Below are 21,172 nucleotides of genomic sequence, written 5' to 3'. Positions count from 1 at the left end.
CTCATAACAGCGTCATTTATGGACCGATGATGATAATATTGACGGCTATTAAGAATTGAATGTTTAAAATGTTCGATCGCGTAACCGAATTTTCTATTTGTCATAGATAGCCGCCCATGAATGGTTATTGAAAAAAATTAGCTGAAAAATTGATTTCCGCCTGTCCATAGGAGAATGTCATAACCCTTTCAGTGTTTTTGTTGAATATATTCGACATTTAAAAGTACCCTCTTTCTTTGCGATTTTTCGGTTATCCTATTTACCGTTACTATTGATTTTTTTTTATTTTTGCTGAAAGACAGACGAACCTGGCAGAGGGTTAAAATGAGCATTGCTATTTTTTTCTAAACTCTGTGCCTTTATATGATCTTAAATAAAAAATTTTAGATTTTTTTCCAACATTTTTTGACACTGAAAGGGTTAAATCGCTGGACGAAGGCCGGCTACTTTGAATAATTTGTAATTAAAACGAATTTATGTGAAAATATGTGTACGCTTTGCAACCATACCAATATTACCTTCGTCGGTCTATAAATGACGAACTTATGAACAAAGGAATTTCGGAACTGCAAGGGTCTATATTTCGGGATTTTTGGCTTCTCCCATGAAAATAAAAATGCCATCCGAGATGAGCCTCTAAACTCATATTGTTCCCTTTTTAGTATATATGCACATATAATTACTTTTTGAGTCGATATATGCACCCTGCTTCGTTCATGTATTATTTTAATCAAGTTACAGGTCGCCTTTATAATCCGAATGGGATACAATTTGGTACACTCCATTCGAAATGGACGAAACTTTATTTGGCTCAAATACGTGCCCAATTGATATTGGTCAAAATCGGTTCAGATTTATATATAGATCCCATATATTTTTCTTTATTTACACTTTATTTTGCATTACGTATTGAATAGATTCTAGAATGATGTATCCTGTTCTTGTCCGGTCATGTTTTTTCTTTAATTTCTTAAAAAAAAATGTTCAAACACTTCATTCGTCAACAAAAATTATGACGAAGAAATCTTCGACATCGTCGTCGTCACACATTGTTACGGAATACCAAAAATGTTTCAATAGTTTGTGACGACGACGACATACGGAATAAGTGTGATTGTTTTTCATTGTTCAACGGCTCATCAGGCAAATTTGGTTTTTCATAATTTTCAAAATTTTTTTCTTGGCAGTCAGATCCTCACCCAAAATGTCTGTATTTCGCCTCCAAAGGAAAAGAAGCGAGTAAATTCACGTGGAATTGACATCCAGAATAAGGCTGAATACTTTTTTAACCACCATTTTCGAAAATTCGAATCCGCATTTTGCATTTTTTGCTTCCCCCTACTCATTCAAAATAAGGCGAGAATGTGAAAGCAAAAAAAAAAATCACTAGCGAGATATCTCCTGGTGAATATCCAGAATAAGGCTTGTTATCAATATGGGTTTGGTGCAAAATGCGAACCCGATATAAAATATAACGAAATTTTTTTATATAACAAGAAATTTCTTTCGTATTCAATTAATCAATATTCCAATAGTATCAATGTATATTTACTTACCTTTTAGGTATTTTTTGTTTCTGATCAACATCCATTTTTCTGTGTGTGTAGTAAAGTAATATATATGTAAATATACATACAAGAAGAAAACAATCATTTTCCAATACATTTGTAAGCATGTGTATACTATAGTTACTTGATGTTTCTTCATACGAACATACAATATAATATTTCTTGTATCATCATGATATATATAATTATATTTGTATGTTATGTATTTAAATAGACGATATTTTTGCTATTTCAATGGAGTAGTATAGGTAGTAGCACATACGGTTGTATTCAATAGCAGGCAAAAATTCATGTAGTATTGGTAGTAGTTATTAGTTTTGATAGTACTAGTAGTATTAATTATAGTATATATATTTTATTTTTTGTTTTGTTTTAGAAATATTTGAAATGTGCCTTGTAGTCTTTTGTCATATATATGTATGTATTGTAGCATATCCTAGAGTATAGTGATAAAAGAAAATATCTCAAAAAAAACTTAACAGAAATTTGGCGTAAATGAAGTCGTAATATTTTTGTTGCTTTGCTTGACCTTTTAATGAGATTAAAGTTAAAAAAGTTTTGAATAAAGGATTTCCTATCCAATCAAATTTCATAGTAATCTAATACAAGCAAACAGCACTATGCTCACATTTCACATTGCCAAAATAAAATTCAGGATTATTAAAAAACAATTGGGTGGGTACAATAACAATAGGACGCATTTCATTACTTTTTTAATTGTTATTGCTATTCCTGTTCCCTTTACGTCCACTACCATTAGCTGAATTGCATTCAACGGTATCGTTTCGCTCGCGAGAGTGCGTGTTTTTATTAAAGTCTTTGGAATCAGCACGTTGATTGCGGGAAGATGCAACCGTGTTACTATTTATACTACTACTATTCAAACTACCGCCACCAATACTAGCATTAATTCCTGTATTTTGACGATTTTCACGAATAATATCTGAAATCGGTACAAGAAAAACACATGTCAATAAAGTTCAAAAGGGTGAGCAAAACTCCGCATATACAGAAACGAAATATGTTTTTTTTTAATTACCTTTTTCTTTGGAATTTTCAGTGCGCAATTGTACGGATGTTGAATTGCTGCCACTATTCACAGCACCCGTTGCTTGAGTTATAGATGCGACACAAGCACCCGAGGAATTCACTACACCAACAGTACCAGCAACATTATTTACAGTCGATGAAACACCACCACTACAATTGGCGACAGTAGGCGCGGAAATAGTCTTTTCATTGGGATTATTTACAAGATTAACAGATGTACTTGTGGAGGAGGAAGGTGCCGTTGTAGTTGAGACTGTGCCTGCGGCTCCCAACTCGTGTTTATTCACCGCAACTGGCGATGACAATAATATCCCAGAGGTGCCAGTGCCAGTTGTAGCACTAGTATTATTATCATCTTTGCGTTGCGCCACTTGAGCGTAACTCAAACGAGAAGCCGATGATCCTCCAGTGGCTACAGTAGTTGTAACATTTGTTGGCGTTACTACGGACAGGTTTTCAGTAGACGTCGAACTAGTGGAAGTGGAGGCATTTTTTTGCCTGGTAGCGTCTTTTGGCGATTCTTTTTTGGCAATTAGTGCTGCTATGGCGGGTGGTTTTTTGTGATTGTTTATGTTACATTCGGCAAGGTTTGTGGTCATTGTGGCAACACTACACACGTTCGCAGCTGAAACTGTTGAGCCGCCAACATGTTTCGAATTACGTTCTTCGTTGCTTGAGCCAAACGATGTCGTTTTGTTGCTGTTAACACTATTATTGTTGTTGCTGTTTCCATTTGCCGCTGTAACAATTGCATTATCCATGGTGTATAGCAAATATTCATCAGTCTTGTTAGTTTTTTCATTGGGAATAGTAGTTGCGCCACTGCCACCAATGGTACCGCTACTACTGCCGCCTACACCACCTGTATGACTCTGGTCCGCAGGCAATGTTGTCGAGGAGGAGGAGGGAGCAACAAATGTGGCGGCAACATTGTTGCTTGCCTTCATATTTGTTGTTGTATGGTTTTGTTGTGTTACACACTTTATCACAGTTGGAGAGTTATTAGCATTATTAGAATTTTGTTTATTTGTCAAGGACTTGTTTGTGTTGTTATTGTTGCTGCTGCTGTTATTGGTAGATGGTTCACGTTTTATTTCGTCGGAAATAGAATTCTCTATGGTGGGCGAATTTAAAAAAATTGAGGCATTGCTATTACTGTTGTTTGTGGCAGTCATTTGCGGAGCATTGTTGTTGTTGGTGGGCGTGGGACTAACCGCTGACGCATTGCCACGATGTTGTTGTGATTGTTGATAGTAATATGATTGTTTGTTGTGGCCAGAATCTTTGCGAGATTTTTTTCCATTCAAACCTCCGCCAGCACCAGTTTGACCGCTGTTCGTATTGTTGTTGCTGCCAGTACCACTGCCACGGACTACATCAGCTAAACGATTTTCAGACCAACCACTACCACCATTAGTACCGTTTCCCGAACCGGTTGAGGAACTATGTTGTTGCTGCAACTGAGAATTACTGTTGTTTATATTTTGTTGCTGCGATTGCTGATGTTGTTGGTGATAGGGTTGAGTATTGACGTTTTTTGGCTGCTGCTGTTGCTGAGGTTGCTGCTGCGGCTGTTGTTGATGATGTTGTGTTTGCTGATCTTGAATGTTAGCGCTGTTGCTACTAGTGCTATTGATAGTCATGTTGTTGTTATTGGCAGATGTTGTAGCATCATTTAAACTCACTTGTTGCTGATGGTGCTGCTGCTGCGTGTTGGCAGTTTGTTTGTTGCTATTTGAGCCACCGCTTGAAGCAACGTTACTGGAGGCCACGGACGAAGAGGTGGCTATAAAGGAATTTATAAAATATTTAGAATTGTTAAAAAAGTGAATTAAACAAGTATCTAACTAAGCACAAGTTATTATTGAACATAATTTAAAATTTCTCATATATTATTATTTTTTTAATTATCTACTAGCTACTGAATGAGCTTTGTATCTATAATGATAAATCAATAAAATGAGTTGAGCATTTGTAAACAAACTAGTATGAAGAACTCAATTTTGACTTTTTCAATATCTCAACTTATTTTTTATGTTCGAGATAAAATGTTTAACACATTGCCACCATTCTTTAAGAAGATTTCAGTCTATATGCATATTTTGGAATTAGTTTTCTCTAATATTTCGTTGATATTGGATCGTAATTGTGTTTCTGCCCTGTCATTTAGGTAGATTTTATTCTATATAAATGAAACTTTTTTATATATTTCAAAATTATCGTTATATTTAATTTAAAATTTAATTTTTTCCCCTATACTTTCTCCTATTTTTTTAATTACAACCATTGCATTTTAGTATACGCTGTGTTTTCACTCAGCTTAAGAGCTACTTCTGGAAGAAGTTTAATCCAGAGTCATACTATTGTCTGGGTTTTTGTATTGTTTGAAATTGATATTTAGTGAAATATATTTTTTTATGAAATTGTGGATTGTTAATATTCTAAATGTGGTCTTTGGACTTGGCAATTGTTATGAATAATAAAAAAACACACTGACCAATGGTACGATTCATTCAAAACACATATCTTCTAAAAAATGTCCCTATTAAACAACCTTAAAATGCCGAGGTTATTAAGTCGCCTGATGTAACGCAATGTAATACAAAAATTTATTTAGTAAATGCAAAAATAGAAAATATATTTTATACAACTTTTGATAAAAGTAAAAACCTACCTGGCAGTGGTGGAAATGCAGCTGCTTCTAAATCGAATTGCGGTGGTTGTGGTGGAGCAACATTTTGTTGCTGCTGCTGTTGTTGATGATGATGGTGATGTTGATGATGGCCCCCTTGATGGTGGCTATTATGATGGTAGTTATCGTGATGACGACCACCGCCACCATGACCTCCACCAGATCGTTCATTATTACCACCATAATTGGAGGAACCACCACCGCCGGCATGACGGCCACCTTCATAACTTCTTCCACCACCAACATCACGTCCACTACTTACACCACCACCTCCTCCCCCGCTCCCACCGCCACCACCACCTTCATTGCTGTGATGATGCGGATTGTAATGGTGAGAATTGGATGAAGACATTTGATGATGGGTCGATGATGATGAAGCGGAAGAAGAATGATGTTGCTGTTGTTGTGTTTGTTGTTGCTGCTGTTGTTGTTGCTGTTGTTGAGACGATCCACCTGTTGTATTGCTGTGATGTTGGCTATGATGATGGGATGATGAATTGCCTGAGGAATGATGATGGCTGCCATTTCCACTATTATAGTGAGGATTATAGTTGTTGCCTTTGTACCCACCACGATGCTCATTATCATTGCGATGCGATGAATAGCCACCACCACCACCGCCGCCACTGCCGTGATGCCCACCACCACTTATATCATTCCGATTAGAATGGTGATGACTGCCGCCGCTTCCTCCCTGGCCCGAAGACATGCCACCACCTGATCCTCCGCCGCTTCCACCTCCGCTGTTACCACTTTGCTGAGAATGGTGTCCCGAGTTGTAAGATTGCTGTTGAGAATTAGAAGATTGTATTAGATGTTGTTGATTCATTTGACTATTAATTTGATTAGTAGTTGTGGTAGTAGAAGTAGTAGCAGAATTGGAATTGGAAGAATTAATGTTGTTGCAGTTTATTTGATTGTTAGAAATATTACATGTTGCTGTAGATGTGGTAAATTTTAGGTAATTCTTTGAAGAGTTAGTTATTTTAGAGGTGTTATTTTTAGATTTGTATTTGGAAGAGGTATATGTGGCGGTAAATGCGCATTTGTTGTTGTTGTTGGTGGTGACATTGGCTGTTGTGATGTTATCGGTATTGGCGGTGGTGGTGGTGGTATGGGTGGTGGGGTTGCCGCCAGTAACTGAATATAATTGTCCAGTACCGTTGACTCCGCCGCCGCCCCCGCCTCCTCCCCCATCTACACCCATCACCTTTACTTGGTTTAAAAAACTACCAAAGCCGCCGCCGCCGCCGCCGCCGCTGCTGCTGTTGCTAATGTTACTTTTATTGCCCAAATCCACGGCTTCATAGCCGCTTCCTCCTGCTCCTATCATACTAAAACCCCCACCTATGTCTACTAGAATATTGCTACTGCCACTAGTCGGATTCAAATAACAACCATTGTTAGTAGATACGGTAGTATAAAAAGTTGCAATACTAACCCCACCGCCTCCTCCACCAATACGATTATTGGGCGAATAAGTCATCCCCGAATTGTCATCGTCACGCCTTCTCCGTCTGGGTCTCGATTGAGACCAGTGTGGAGGATCTTTTCCTCCCACTGAATTGGCCAGCGATGTTGAAGAAGATGTCATGTTATTACGTTGACTATGGTGATGGCCACCCCCACCACCTCCGCCACCACTCTGCTGTTGGACATTGTGCACCTGGGTCTGGTGTATAACTTCTCCAACATCTTCCTGCAGTTCATGTTGTTGGTGCATTTGTTGTTGCTGCTGCGTGTGGTGGTGTTGCTGTTGTGTTGACACAGTGGGTGCAGCATGGCTGCCATAGTTTGCGTGTTGCATTGAACCGCTTTGTGTATTAGAGGAAGGCATTTGATAGTGACTCTGTTGTATATGGGTTGCAGCACCAGTCGTCATTTGCTGTGCTTGTTGCTGTGTTTGTACGTGATGATTTGATTGATTCTGGGTATTATAATGATGATGGCTACTAATAGTACCAGCATTGCCACCAGAATAGGATTTTTCTACCGATGACTTGGGCATGCCACCTAAAAATTAATAAGAATTATTGAATTTAGTATACACAGTTTAACGGATTCGGGATATAACGAATGAGCAAAACAGACGACTTTTTATACTGGATATCGCTTATGGCATATGGCGCAAATAATAATGGGCTAGCCTTATAAAAAAATATGGAAAAACATTATTAGTACGGTTATTACGTTAATTAATACATTTTTTGTTAGAAATCCATTGAAAAATGGATTAAAATTTTTGTTGCACCTTAAAAAAACTTCGGGATATAATGAATTTTTCGCTATAATGAATGGGCCTGACAAAATATCATACGTTATACCGGGCGTTGTATTGAACGGCATACTCACCAGTATTGGATTTCATGCTGGAATAATGTCTTGAGCTACTGCTTTGCTGTGAACCAGACTGTTGTTGACTTGAAGTCGATTGTTGTGGCTGTTGTTGTTGTTGCATTTGATGCTGTTGCGACATTTGCTGCTGTTGATGTGGATCGACAATTGCTGGCATTACGCTAACCAATCCTCCAGACCCGCCCACGGCTACACTGGAAACAATTATATTGCTGCCAGCTAACTGCGGCTGGGGACCTTGCTGCAATTGCATATTAGAATTTCGGGATTGTTTTCGGTGGCCGCCGCCTCCACCTGATGTACCACTACTGTTGCTAGAATTATTGCGATGACTATTGTTGTAACGCCCATTTCCCCCACCGCCACCACTATTGCCACCACCGCTTTGCGGTTTCGTGCTTCCAGTTAAACCAGGAGTGGCAGACGGTGGTTGAGACGTAGCGTTATATGCTACCTGAGGTATGCCATTGGCTGCAAACACATTACCAATCTCATAAAAATTTTGTCCGTGGGCTGAAGAAGTTGCAGCTGCAGCAACAGCAGCTGCGGCCGCCGAAGGCCACGGTGTAACTATGCCAGGAAAGAATTGTTGTTGAGGAAATTGCTAAAAAAATAACACAAGCACGTGAAAATTAATCTATCAAGTAGCATATAAAATATACTTACAATTACATGCAATTGACCATTATATGGTACAGGAGGCTGGGTGATAGCAGCACCATTTGCTGCATAAACAAAACGTTGAGGAGCAGCATTATATGCAACTGCTGCCGCCGCCGCTGCAGTATTGGGATCATAAACAGCAGCTGGTGGCGAGGTCAAACGGAAGCCATTTTTCAAAGCCGAAACTGGACCAATTGGTAGTCTGTGTATGAATGGTTTCGCCTTCATACGCGCCATTATTGGTTTACCCTGCATATACATAATTGATTTAGTATTAAGAAAATAACTGTAATGCATATGTTGAAAGAAGTATACCTGAAATTCCTTTACGTCTTCTCTCAAATATTTAAAAGCCTTTTGTGCATCATCATCAGACTCAAATGTTATATACCAAGAATTATTACCAGCAAATTCACATGATAGGACTCTTGGACAGTTTTCACTATTAAAAATATTCTGTGGAATATATGATGAACAAATTAGTTATCACATTGTGTATGATGGGGTACTGTCGAATGTAGGCAAAAATGAAATCTTGAACCAACCTTGACTGTTTCCACGGGCGTTGATTGGGGAATTTCACGTAAAATGATGATGCACCTTTTGTGGTTTGGTCTCACCCTAAGACCCTCTTCATCCACTTGCACATTTGGTGATTCTCTAAGCACTTCTGTTATTAATTTAATATCTTTGGTTAGTTTTTTAACCAAATTAAAGTTGGCAACGGTAAATATTGGTACGTATTGATCGCTATCCATTTGTGATAGCAGCCATGTATCATTAGCTAAATTCTCCCTGTAAGGAGACACAAAAAAATATAGGTATATGAATATATTTGTACACTTGGTTGTGGTGTGGTATATATATATTTTTAAATAAATAAAACATTTCTATCATTAGAAAGAAGTTGGTAGTAATCAACAAATATTTGATAATTTCAAATATTACAAGAACAGGCACAAAGGGCGAATTTAGGCAATTAAAATTATCTAATGTAAATTATTACCAGCACAGTATTCAGACACATTTCAAAAAACTAACTCAAATTAGTATGGAATTTTCATATGTTTGTGTAATAATATTCTCTATTCTACGACCGAACTTTTTTTTTAAAAAAGGTACCTTGAAAAATAATATTCCAATTGTGTTGCTAACGACTGCTTCAACTGTTCCAAAGACATTGTATTATTTTCAGCGCCTCCAGACGTAGTGCCGCTTGTATTTGAGGAAGCATTGCTACTGTTATTAGATGCCATATTGTTATTGTTGTTATTGCCGCCAACATGTTGATGTGACTGTGGTGGCTGGTGATGATGGTGTTGTTGTTGTTGATGTTGTTGTTGCGTTAACGTTTGTTGTTGCTGCTGTTGTTGTTGCTGTTGGGGTGTCGGCGGCGGCGGAACATTTGTTAGAATCACATGATGTTGAGCGTGGGCATTGTGTTGTTGTGCCGCTGCTGTTGCTACAGGTGTACCAGACATTTGATCAACAGCGACTAAATTTGTTGCGCCCGGTGGACCCACTCCCACACTAACTCCAACCGGCAAATCGTCTTGGCTATAACAAACGACTGTACCATCTTGGGCTATAGTTCCATTCATTACGGTATATTCGGTGTTATCAATCGTTGTTGTAGTAACTGTCGGTCCCTGACCGGCTGCAGCAGCCATTGGGGCCTGATGGGCATACTGTATATGAGGTTGTTGTGGATGGCCTTGTATTTGATGTGCTGGTGGTGGCTGTGGTGTTGCAGCAGCAACGGCAGCAGCTGCAGCCTGTACACTTTGCAGTGCCTGCTGTTGTGTGTGTGCTGCAGCTGTATGAGCAGCTATTAACGGCTGATGCTGGCCTGGTGCTGGGGCAACTTGTAAAGTTTGATGGTGTGGTGGTTGCGGTCCCGCTGTTGTCGCAATTAATGGTATATGTGTTGCGGCAGGAGCTGCCAATTGTGTGGGTTGGCCATATATATTGGTCGCTAACATTGCCGTATCAACAGGAACATTTGCGTAAACGGTGGTAGCAACTGGTTGTTGTATCTTGACAGCATCGCCATTCATATAAACATAACCTCCTGTAAAATAAATTACAATTAGAAACAATTAAAAAACGTATTTAAATACATTGAATATATATATATATATATATATATATAGTGGTCTTTCGAGTATCCTTGGGTAAATAAGAAGTTCGTAATATAGTCCAATAATGTTCTAAATTTCCGCTGTCTCTTCAACACGCTCTACATCTGATGCTTCCGTCACATGCAATCTAGTGTAAGTGTGCCTGAAGGATGTGTTTCAGGACTTGCTTTGTCCTTTCTTAATTTTTTCCAGTACCTTGATCATGACCTCAGTTCTATTATTCCTATGTAAATATGTACCCATACGATTCGTACGAGGTCATGTGGCGAGGCATTATTTTTTTTTTTAGACATTCTAATAAAGTTTTGGGTTTAACTGTTTTAGAGGTTAGAGGCTTGTTTACTATCTGTCATATTTATTATATCCTGACCAAAGTTTGCACTAAACCAGTTCAGACACTCCGATATAGCTTGAACCTCCGCCTGTATGATTTTATTTTGATCTGGTAGGCAAAGTGAAATTAAAATTTCCAAAATTCCCCATCTGTATAACAGCAATTACCAGGAGGCATGTTTGCTAGTGTTCCGCTATCCCATGAGTCCCTGACTGATATCATAGTTTCACATGTCTACTCGCGATTTCTAGAGATTGAATAAGTGTATCAGTGCTCACATTATTTAAGGCCCCCTAATATCCATATCCTAATATCCATAAGGTAAACTTTCTTATCAAAGGTGATTTCCATGTGGCGTACTATTTCCTTTACGTACGCGCGCTGGCTTCCTGCAGGCTTTCGATGTCTCTGCAAACCGTATACATGAGTTAAAGAGTGTTCCTAAATATGGTGATATATAGTTCGGCCCTTTTTGTAATAAAGCTAGGAAGACGTTGTCTGACCCAGCTGCTTTGATCCACCCTTCTGGTACCTCCCCCACAATCAATACTTCCTTAAAAACACGAACCACGGTTCCGCTAAGACTCTCATATTTCCCCACGCTGTGAACACAGGCCACTGTTAGCTACACAACAGAATTCCCTTTTGAAGTCAAATAGTTTCCGATGCGTACTACGGCACAGACTCTCCTTAAATTAAAGTTTTACAATATACAGTTCATAACAAGGGAAATACATGATTCCCATCGGAACTTTGGAGGTCCATATCTCAGGAAATATGGGGTTTCACAATAAAAAAAGTATTTCGTTGTAATGATGACTCCTAGAACCACATATGGTAAAAAGGATTTTCACAAGAAAAACGTATGTCGTTGTAAGGCTGGTAGAACTACATAAGTTAAATATTACAAAACGATCCGAGTCTGTGCCTTAAGAATAACTTAACTCACTAAATTATTAATCTTACAGTGTAGAGTGTAACAAATAGCACACCTAATAGATAATATATATGAATTATATTGGCGAAATTTTGAACATTAACACTTCCAGTATTGCATAATATCGGTCATCAAACTACTGTAAACAACACATAGGTATATACTGACTCCTAGAACCACATAAGAATTAGAAATTTTGAACATTAACACTTCCAGATGTTATTGCAATTGTGGTAATATCGGTCATCAAACTACTGTAAACAACACATAGGTATATACTGACTCCTAGAACCACATATGGTAAAAAGGATTTTCACAAGAAAAACGTATGTCGTTTTAATCAGGGCTGCTAGAACTACATAAGTTAAATATTACAAAACGATCCGAGTCTGTGCCTTAAGAATAACTTAACTCACTAAATTATTAATCTTACAGTGTAGAGTGTAACAAATAGCACACCTAATAGATAATACCTATGAATTATATTGGCGATAGAATTACAAATTTTGAACATTAACACTTCCAGATGTTATTGCAATTATGGTAATATCGGTCATCAAACTACTGTAAACAACACATAGGTATATACTAAAATATATACTAACTAAATAGAAATACCTTGAGTTGTTTCTCCTATCAAGTGTTTTTTATGAAATTAAACCAATTCCGAAATTCATGCTCTATTCGCTTCACCACCCAAAACTTAATTAACATCGGTCTACCTTAAGTCTCTTAAAAAAAGAAACAAAATAACAATAAGGACGAAACTACCAACCATGAGATAGATAAGAAAATAGCCGACAAGTACGAAAAAGAAAAACAATGTAAACGAATAAAAAAACAAATGAAATGCGACAATTGTAAAGAGATTGTAGCGATATTACACAATAATCGCAATACGGAAAGAAATGAAACTAAATTTAACCCGTTGTATATGTTTGTGTGTATACCCGATATAGGTAATGAAAAAGGACATGTTTATCAAAATGACTATTATTGGTATTAATAATATAGGTACTACTAACCCAGAAAATAATCCATGTTGAAGCGCTTCTATTGCAGTATGTATGCCCAATCCAAAAGAAAACTTATATTAAAATTTGCTTGCTTTTTGTTTTTTGCTAATTTCCTTCCTTTTGTTTTTTGATAAACACACTCTTTTCTTTTAAATAAAGAGTGTGGTGTGTTCATAGAGAAATAACAGCAATGGTGATGTCTGCCTGTCTGTCGGTTTGTTGGTTGGTTGTATGTTTATGGTTGCGGCGGCGACGACGACAACGATGATGATATTTTCGTAGCTTTTTTAGGTGGAGCTTTGCTTATTTTCACTTTATTTTAGATCTATTTCTTTTGCTGTGTTGCACCCTGCACCTTTTTCTCCACCACACCACGGCTGATGATTAGCTGACTTGTGTTGTGTGGCAAAATAGCAAAAATCGTTAAGAAAATGTCAGTGCCTGTGACTGTCCGTCCGGCTAGCTGGCGACTGCAATGCTACTTCTGCTCTGCTGCTGGCTGGTTAGTTAGGTTGTTGTTTTGTTAGCTGATGTTTCGTTTAATTTTGTTTGGCGAACGACGACCGACACGGGTGTACGTACGATCGACGTACGTACGTACCCTCAAAGAAAAAAACTTGGCCTTTTGCTAGGTCCTTTCTTCTTTCTATAGTTTGTTGTTGTTTCTGCTGCTTTTGAGAAAACTAATTACTCAACAGTGAAAAGAAAGCATTTTGATTGTTAATTGTTCACGATTTTGGAATAATGCTCCAAACGCAACACGAAGTTAATTTTCTGCAACTATATCGGTCGAAAGTATTTCTTTCTTTATTTGATTTCCATTTTTCTGTTGGCCTTATACATTTTTATTCATTCAATATTGTGCACTGTATTCTTTTCTCATTTGCTTTGTTTGCTTCTTCTTCTTCTGATTTTCGTAAATGTCAAATCCGAATACACTCTTTGCTTTTTACTTTTATCTATCACTCTTTTGTCTTTTCGTTCTTTCTTGCGTGTGCTTCCCCAATGACTGTTGTAATTTTACCAATGGTTTTTTCACATTTAATTGAGGTGATTTACTCGAATAAGTTATTTAATTTGGTGTATTTTATTTTTAATCGTTTTCACTTTACTTTTTTCATTCACGACACACCGCTCACACATATGTATCTGTATCGGGGTTTTGTGTTTCCCTATTTCCACAATTTGTTCTTGTTGTTGGGCTTGTGAATAACTTTTTTTTCTAATTTGCAAATTCACCACCACCTTTTTTTCACAAATATTTTTTCATTCCTCACAAGTCACACTGCCGTTTGCTTTTCGATTAGCGTGAAAAGTTTAAATAATGCTCTCAAATTGTGTATTCTTCAATTTGTATTGTGAAAATTCTTATCCATTTTTATCAGTACATAAAATTTTAGTATTTCTTCGCAGTAAATATTCCGAAAAATTATTTTTCCTTTAACTATAAAGACCATTGAGTAAGTCGATTCGTCGTGTCACCGTTTAACTTTCGCCTCAATGCAATTAGGGATATGAACGTCGACTTTGGACTAATCGATAAATCGACATGATAAATCGAATGCAGCAAAAAAAACCAAATGTCAATAATGTTTGGTACCAAGCATGGCCCAATTATAATAGTACGTTTACATTTAACCGGATTTCGTTAACCCAGTGGGTTTCAATTGTCAATTCCTTTGCATATTTATGAAATAAATCCTCATAAAGTAGGCTAACCCGGTAAAAAGTTCTAATGTATATGTAGTTTAAGCACTGTACACACTATCCTTTTTCAATGATATTCTTGCCAAACTTTTACTAGTTTGATAGTGCGGCTTCTCATGATCGTCATTTAGCAAGTAACCACAAAAATATTCATGGTTATTGGACAGTTATTGATCGATAAAAGGCTGGCAGTCCAAAATGATATTGTGTACTCGCCTTTAAGGTTTAACGATAAAATAAGCGATTCTGTTAAGCGTGGTTTTATATTTGTCGGGATCAGGATCGGTGTTGAGAGTTTCTCTCTCGAGAGAGAGTAATTAGAGTTGCGCTATTTTTAATTTTGTAACAAGCGTACTTTTTGTTAACAAAAGGTACGAATTGACATAAACGTACCAAAACAAAAATTCGATTTTTTATTATTCTTGAATACATTTACGCTTAAATTATAACATATGTTATTTATGCAAATAACTGGTATAAATATTGGCCAATATTTCTCGATAATTATAATTTATTATCATTTGAAGTAGAATTTAAGGTACATTTTCGTACTTTTTTGTTTCTACCTGTGGTAATGTTTTCCAACACAATTCACAATTTACCACTGAGAGAGAGAGAAACTCTCAACACCGATCCCGATCCCGGCAAATATAAAACCACGCTAAGGGGACAATGATCCCGTTATAGTACGTTTACATTGTACTGGATTTCGTTAACCCAGTGGGTTTAAATTGTATACATGCCAAATAAATCCTAATAAAGTAGGTTAACCCAGTGAAAAGTTCTAATGTAAATGCCGTTTTACGATCGTTGTTAGCATGTTAACGAACGATGACTCAACGGATTAATTCTGTTTATTGGTCTGTTCCAGAACCTGCAATAATGTACAAATTTTATTTACTACGATAACAATTTTTCCTTTATGATATCGGAAAAAATAGAAAAAATTATGTCTTAAAAATTATATGTCTTAATTGTTTTACCGACGATAAACGATAACAGTAAACTTTCATTTGTTTATAATTTCGTTAATTAACGAAAACATTCGGTAAGTTAACGACTTAAATAAAGTAGTCGCTAAGCCCTACCAACACCTATAAACATTTTAACATACATTTTTATTTTGAGATGAAAAATTTATCGATATTTGTTGGTAACTGCAAAAAAAAATTCAGTAAATTTTCATTTGTTATTATTTCGTTAATTAATTGATGCAACAATTGTAATGTAGGTTAACTAAGCCAACACAAAGTACACATAAACCCACAGAGGCTAAACATTATAAACATATATATTTATATTTATAAAATTATATTTATAAATTCAATTTTTGAGTTATGCTCTTTCGTTTTAATTTATGTGTTTTGTTTTGGAAATATCGGTTTCCAAAATATTTTTCTATTTGTTGTTTTTTCACATTAAAACTATTTTGAAAAATATATATAAAATGTATTTTTAAAAAATTATTATCGAAACACACACGCTCGAATTGCCAAAAAATGTTAAGGCCGTGAGCAATTTTTTTTTCATTCATTTTGCCCTTGCCCCTCTCTCCTACAATTTCAAAGACTTGCCATGTAAATGTAATATAAATCAAGACATAAACATTTCAACCATGGTATAATTATTACAAGGTAGGGCACAGCTACCAACTGATTACAGTTTTTTCTTCAGGTAGCTTGTTCCATTAAATCAATGTCAATATGTGTGTACTGTTTCGAATACTATGTCAAATAAATTCAAAATAAATTGAAATATATTCAAATTTAATTGAAATGAAAATTATTTTTTTAACATGTTCGTCTGGAAGTAATTACTTTGTTATAGATGAAGTGAATGCCAGAACATGCCCGTATATTATTGAAATGAATTTGTGTAAAAATCATACGAGGTGTTCTGTAACACATTTTACAACACCCATTTGAGGTGTATTTTTTACACTTACATTTTCATAGTGAGTTTTTCTATATAAAAGAAAATCTTTTTTGAAATAAAAAAGCAACATGATGATAGAATAATATGTTATTATTACGTATACTTTGTTTAAAATCACAAAATATACATGAAACGACATTAAAAACAAATTTTAAATAGATACTAAGGTTTGTCTTGAATTTTCCTCAACTGAATTTTTTGCTTGACACAAACAGCTGATTTGAAGTAAGGCCGAAGAAGATTGGGTTACCAAATGTTCCCCTTAAATCAATCAACAAATTAATGATATTACAGAGTTTTTCATACATACATTTTATCTTCCGAATAATAAAATATTAAAAAATAAAAATAAAGTTATGGTTAGAATTAACGAATTACTAAAAAAATACAGAAACAATGTTAAAAACGAATACAGTTTATATTGTATGGCAACACTATTTCTGCAAAGTACCTTGTCGACGTTTATTTTTGTCGCAGTTGAAATTTTCAATTCGTGTGAGATGCTGGAGGTAACTTTGAGGTGAAGAGTATGTGTGAAGTGAAACGAACACGCCGTGAGTTCCAGATCATACCCGATAATTTTAATAAAATTATTTCCGAATGAGCTCTTCAAAATTCAAAGATTTCATTTTTTATTTTCTGTTTAATTTCGCACAAATTGTCACCAAATTCCCTCCTCCGTTTCATTCGGAATAATCAATTTTTTCCCATTGAGGATTTTCCGCTTTCGAACTTTAAAAAAATTCACTGCGAAGAGCTTTTCAAAATAACTTTAAATTATTTTCGATTTTCCCTTTATAAATTTGAAAAATTTTACGTTTTAAATAAAGTAGGAACAAATCTGTAACCATAATATATTTCCGATTATATTAAAAAAAATGCAGGGGGGTTACTCTGTATTGCGATGCGTAAAAAAAATTGTATCGCATCGCATAATTGGTACTCTCTAATTCGTTTTCGTATCTCCTTTCGCATCTACTTTACGCAAATGTGGCATCACCGAACTCTGTAATACGAAAACGCATGTCAAACTCGTTCGTTAAACGCAAATATATTACGTTCACAAAATAGCAAACGCAAAGGATGCGAAACATGTAAGTAAGCACAATTAAAGGTTTTTTATATCTAAATTAATTATTTTAGGGATAATACAAAAAATATTTGCAGACTGAGCAGCGTTAGTTGATTTTATGGAGCATAACATCGATTTGGCAAAGGGACAGTTGCAGAGTTCAAATGCTAAATAACGCGCAAACAATTTGTGGACAATTCAAATGGGCCTCCTGTAAGAGATGTCGCTGGTTGGATAAAAGTAATGTATTATATTTTTATATAAAATTGATAACCACCTTGTCCAAGCAACTTCAAAGCAGCGGCCACTTTTATTGGAGTTGGAATTGCTGTGGATGCATTTGGAACGACGAGCGTTTAATAAATACATAAACGCATCTTTATTGAGACGAAAATTGTGTATATAAATCTATAAAAATTAAATATTTGAAAACGTTTGTCACATAATTCGTACTTCTATTTTCATACCCGTGGTCACTTGGGGAGAGTATATTTGTCTTACAATTCTTTTTTTTTTTAATTCGTTCATCATTTTTGTTTTTAAAAAACACTCGTACCACACAAAAATATGTTTTTATTTACAATTTTTGACGTTTCCTTTTGTCATTCTTCGTTATTGTTTACTTTGTGGTGACAGTGTTGCCCAATTTACGTTTTAGTTTGCGAATGCGTTTGCGTGAGCGATACAGAGTACCAAATTAAATCTTAACGCATTTAGCTATCGCATCGCACTTGCTTTCGCAACGCAATACAGAGTAACCCTCCAGGAATAAATCTACAATAACAACACCATTATGCAAATTTTATTTGAAACATTTTATTTTTAAATCATTTTTAATAATGTTTGTTGTTTTAATACAATTGTGTTTACAAGTTTTATTTTCATTTCAGTATTACATTTGTAATTAGTACGATAAATTTTGTAACACAAATTGATGAAACAAAAAATTACTTCAGGAAAACAAGAAATATATTAGTTCATGTGGGAATACAAATTAATAAATTGAACTAAAAAGCTATGGGGAATAAACAATTTCAATATGATATTGTCTATCGAAAAACTATAACCGTCATTTTCTTCTTCTCTGCTTCCAAAAAATCTGTTGTATATATACTAATCGCGAAGTGCAATAACTAGGGGAGAAATTACACATTACAGACGACTTAGACGACATCATTTCCATAGTAGTAGGTGCATATACTGGTGGATATATGTAATATTTTATGTAGATTGTGTATATATCAACATTGAAACGTATTTACTTTGACGTTTTCAGATTTAACGTCTTATCCATTTTAGAATAAAAACAAAAGAAAATCGTGATTCAATTATACATTAAATAAAAAGAATTTTATGTTTTATTATTATAAATGTTTTTAGTAGCATATTGCATATACTTGAACAATTTTCGTTTTCAATTTAAACAAAATATATGCTTATTTTTATATTGAAGAAATATATTATGTATAAACTAGCAGTTTTTGTATGTTGACATTCAATTAAAAACAATTACCTAAACGAGAAACAATCTGAAAGAAATTTTCTATATTAGATGTTCTCGTTACAATTTAATATTGGAATTAATTATTTTTCTGCAATGAAATTTGTTTATTAAAAGCTATTGCTGTTCCTTTCTTCTATTGTAAATGATGTTATTGTTGATGGTAGTCGGAAGGGTGATGGGTGATGAATAAAATCTCCATAAAAAGTGAAGAGTAGTAACACCGTTTTTGATAGTTGGTCGGCTTTTTCTTGTGTGTTGTGGTACTAGTTCATATATCTATATGCCAAGAAATTGAAACTACAGCACATCAGCACATAAAAACCTCGTCAATATTGTAGATGGTCTCTCGGTTGTACTGGTTACTATTATTATATGGTTGTTGTTGTTGTTCTGGCTTTTAGTGGAGGTTTCTTGTTTTTGATGAGGAGTGAAAGGTTTAGAAACCATGCACTTTCAATTGATCAGATTTGGCTAGACCAACCTTTGTCAACCACTGGCAAATGTTTTCACGTTGATCACCCTGGAGTTGTAAAACTTCTCCGTATTCGGGATGTTCAATTACAGTGCCGTTACATGCAAATTCCTAAAATAAATATATAATAAGTAATTAGTATATGACATATTTAAAAGGAAAATTAAATTTTTCACTTAAAAATGTTTTATTATAATTTTGCTTACCTTTTTACATGATCGCACAATTTTTTTCAGGTCATATTCTGCAGATAAACCTTGGACTGTGGTTAGTGTTTTGCGACCATTACGCTGCTGAATTCTTATGTGAACAAGACCGTCTTGAACATCATCATCAGCACCCTTGATTGCATCAGCAAAGGGGTCTATATAAATAAAAGAGATAATTGTTTTAAAATTAATAAAGACTAATCGAGGGTAATTGTTTGTAATTCAATTTTTAATGGGTTTGAATTTAAAAAGCTTGCTCGCCAAAATTTTTAGGCACACTAAAAACTCAAGAGTATAAATAAATTAAAGAAAGGGTATTAATGGTTAAAGATCATGTGATATTGTCTCGAAAACCCCTAAGAACATTTTTAATAAAGTATATCAATAAAATATGTTGTTTTTCGGATGTAGTAAATTGCACATTACAATGGCATAAACCAGTCATATTTATGTTAAACCATTATATACAACAGCATATAGACAAATACAATACAAATATACAAAAAAAAAATAAATAAAAACTTGCTTCTAACCTCAAAACATTTGTTATCTTCGATAGCCCATACAAAAACAAAATACTATATACAAACGTGGTTAATATTGATATAGACAACAACAACAAAAACTTCGTAAAATCTTTCTGGATACAGTAAATAGAGGAACAAAAAAGAAGGGGTGGCATAAACAAAGAACACACGACGAAATCATCTACTATACATGGCATATATAAGTATATATGCATTTAAAATCGACACATGGAAAGCACCACGCATCCACTCACACCAATACACATACACACATATTTTTTACACAAATTGTAGCAGGGGAGAGAACAATGAATGCACACTGATCTGACGTAGACTTTAAAATTTCGAGTTTCTTTTTATTTCCATTTATTGTCATTCTTGTCACATCATGCACATGAATATGTATTATCTGCGATGCAGGGTATTTGTGTATATAAAAATGTTCAGTGAATGACAAAAACGAAAACTCTCGAAAGTGTTGAAATATCAGAAAAACCCATACATTTACACGCGATATTTAAAAAAATATTCCTATAGAGAAATCCATGTGCTGACTCATCAATAGAGAAATATTTATTTCAACCTACATAGTGCGTGTGTATGTATTAATACAAGAAAAATAAACAGGTTTTTTTCTTCACGAAATAATTAATCTTTAGTTTTTCTTCATTAGAAATTTCTTTCTACCTTCTATTATACGTTCTTTGACAAAAAAAAAAAAGGGGCAGCCATTTTATACATTGCACACCACTACACACGAAAAAACCATAAAACTGCACGAACTCACATCATGATTGATTTTAAATAGTTTTCACTTGACAAAATTAACTGTAAAAATATTTTCACCGAAAAAAAAACTTCTATACTTCAAATTCTCTTAAATTTCTTTATTGTAACCAAAAATAAACTTACCAAATGTATTTAAATTCTGGATGGACATACGATATTAAAAAAATACCAACAGCCAAAAAATAAAAATGTGTGTTTCTC

General features: G+C 35.0%; 2 protein-coding genes across 2 annotated transcripts; both read right to left on the bottom strand.

Moving 5' to 3' along the window:
- Positions 1 to 2,281: 2,281 nt before the first annotated feature.
- LOC133332052 (la-related protein Larp4B) lies at positions 2,282 to 10,409 on the bottom strand. Its single transcript, XM_061540434.1, has 11 exons — positions 9,679 to 10,409; positions 9,451 to 9,543; positions 8,874 to 9,123; positions 8,644 to 8,784; positions 8,332 to 8,577; positions 7,663 to 8,269; positions 6,752 to 7,323; positions 5,293 to 6,097; positions 3,764 to 4,404; positions 2,608 to 3,598; positions 2,282 to 2,511 (listed from the first exon to the last, which is right to left on the bottom strand). Exons 1-11 carry the CDS (start codon positions 10,383 to 10,385, stop codon positions 2,282 to 2,284), a joined length of 5,283 nt encoding a protein of 1,760 aa, XP_061396418.1. The 5' UTR covers positions 10,386 to 10,409.
- Positions 10,410 to 19,351: 8,942 nt separating this feature from the next.
- On the bottom strand, positions 19,352 to 21,172 carry LOC133332070 (eukaryotic translation initiation factor eIF1). The gene is made up of 3 exons (XM_061540450.1): positions 21,095 to 21,172; positions 19,653 to 19,810; positions 19,352 to 19,557 (listed from the first exon to the last, which is right to left on the bottom strand). The coding sequence occupies exons 1-3, from the start codon at positions 21,120 to 21,122 to the stop codon at positions 19,411 to 19,413; spliced, it is 333 nt and encodes a 110-aa protein (XP_061396434.1). The 5' UTR covers positions 21,123 to 21,172; the 3' UTR covers positions 19,352 to 19,410.

This window comes from Musca vetustissima, unplaced genomic scaffold (genome assembly GCF_032173495.1).
Source record: "Musca vetustissima isolate MV318-11 ecotype Yass unplaced genomic scaffold, APGP_CSIRO_Mvet_v1 utg1998, whole genome shotgun sequence".
Taxonomy (NCBI): domain Eukaryota; kingdom Metazoa; phylum Arthropoda; class Insecta; order Diptera; family Muscidae; genus Musca; species Musca vetustissima.
Note: the sequence above shows the minus strand (reverse complement) of the source record. Positions and strands in the feature narration are given on the sequence as shown.

Coding starts and splice junctions, on each gene's coding strand:
- LOC133332052 (XM_061540434.1), bottom strand. CDS start 10,385: ATGAATGGCGATGCTGTCAAGATACAACAACCAGTTGCTACCACCGTT. Junction 4,405..5,292: donor TGCATTTCCACCACTGCCAG/GTAGGTTTTTAC, acceptor ATTCCTTTATAG/CCACCTCTTCGTCCGTGGCC. Junction 3,599..3,763: donor CAAACAACAGTAATAGCAAT/GCCTCAATTTTT, acceptor ACTGTGATAAAG/TGTGTAACACAACAAAACCA.
- LOC133332070 (XM_061540450.1), bottom strand. CDS start 21,122: ATGTCCATCCAGAATTTAAATACATTTG. Junction 19,811..21,094: donor CCAGAATTTAAATACATTTG/GTAAGTTTATTT, acceptor TTATTTATATAG/ACCCCTTTGCTGATGCAATC. Junction 19,558..19,652: donor TTGTGCGATCATGTAAAAAG/GTAAGCAAAATT, acceptor TATTTATTTTAG/GAATTTGCATGTAACGGCAC.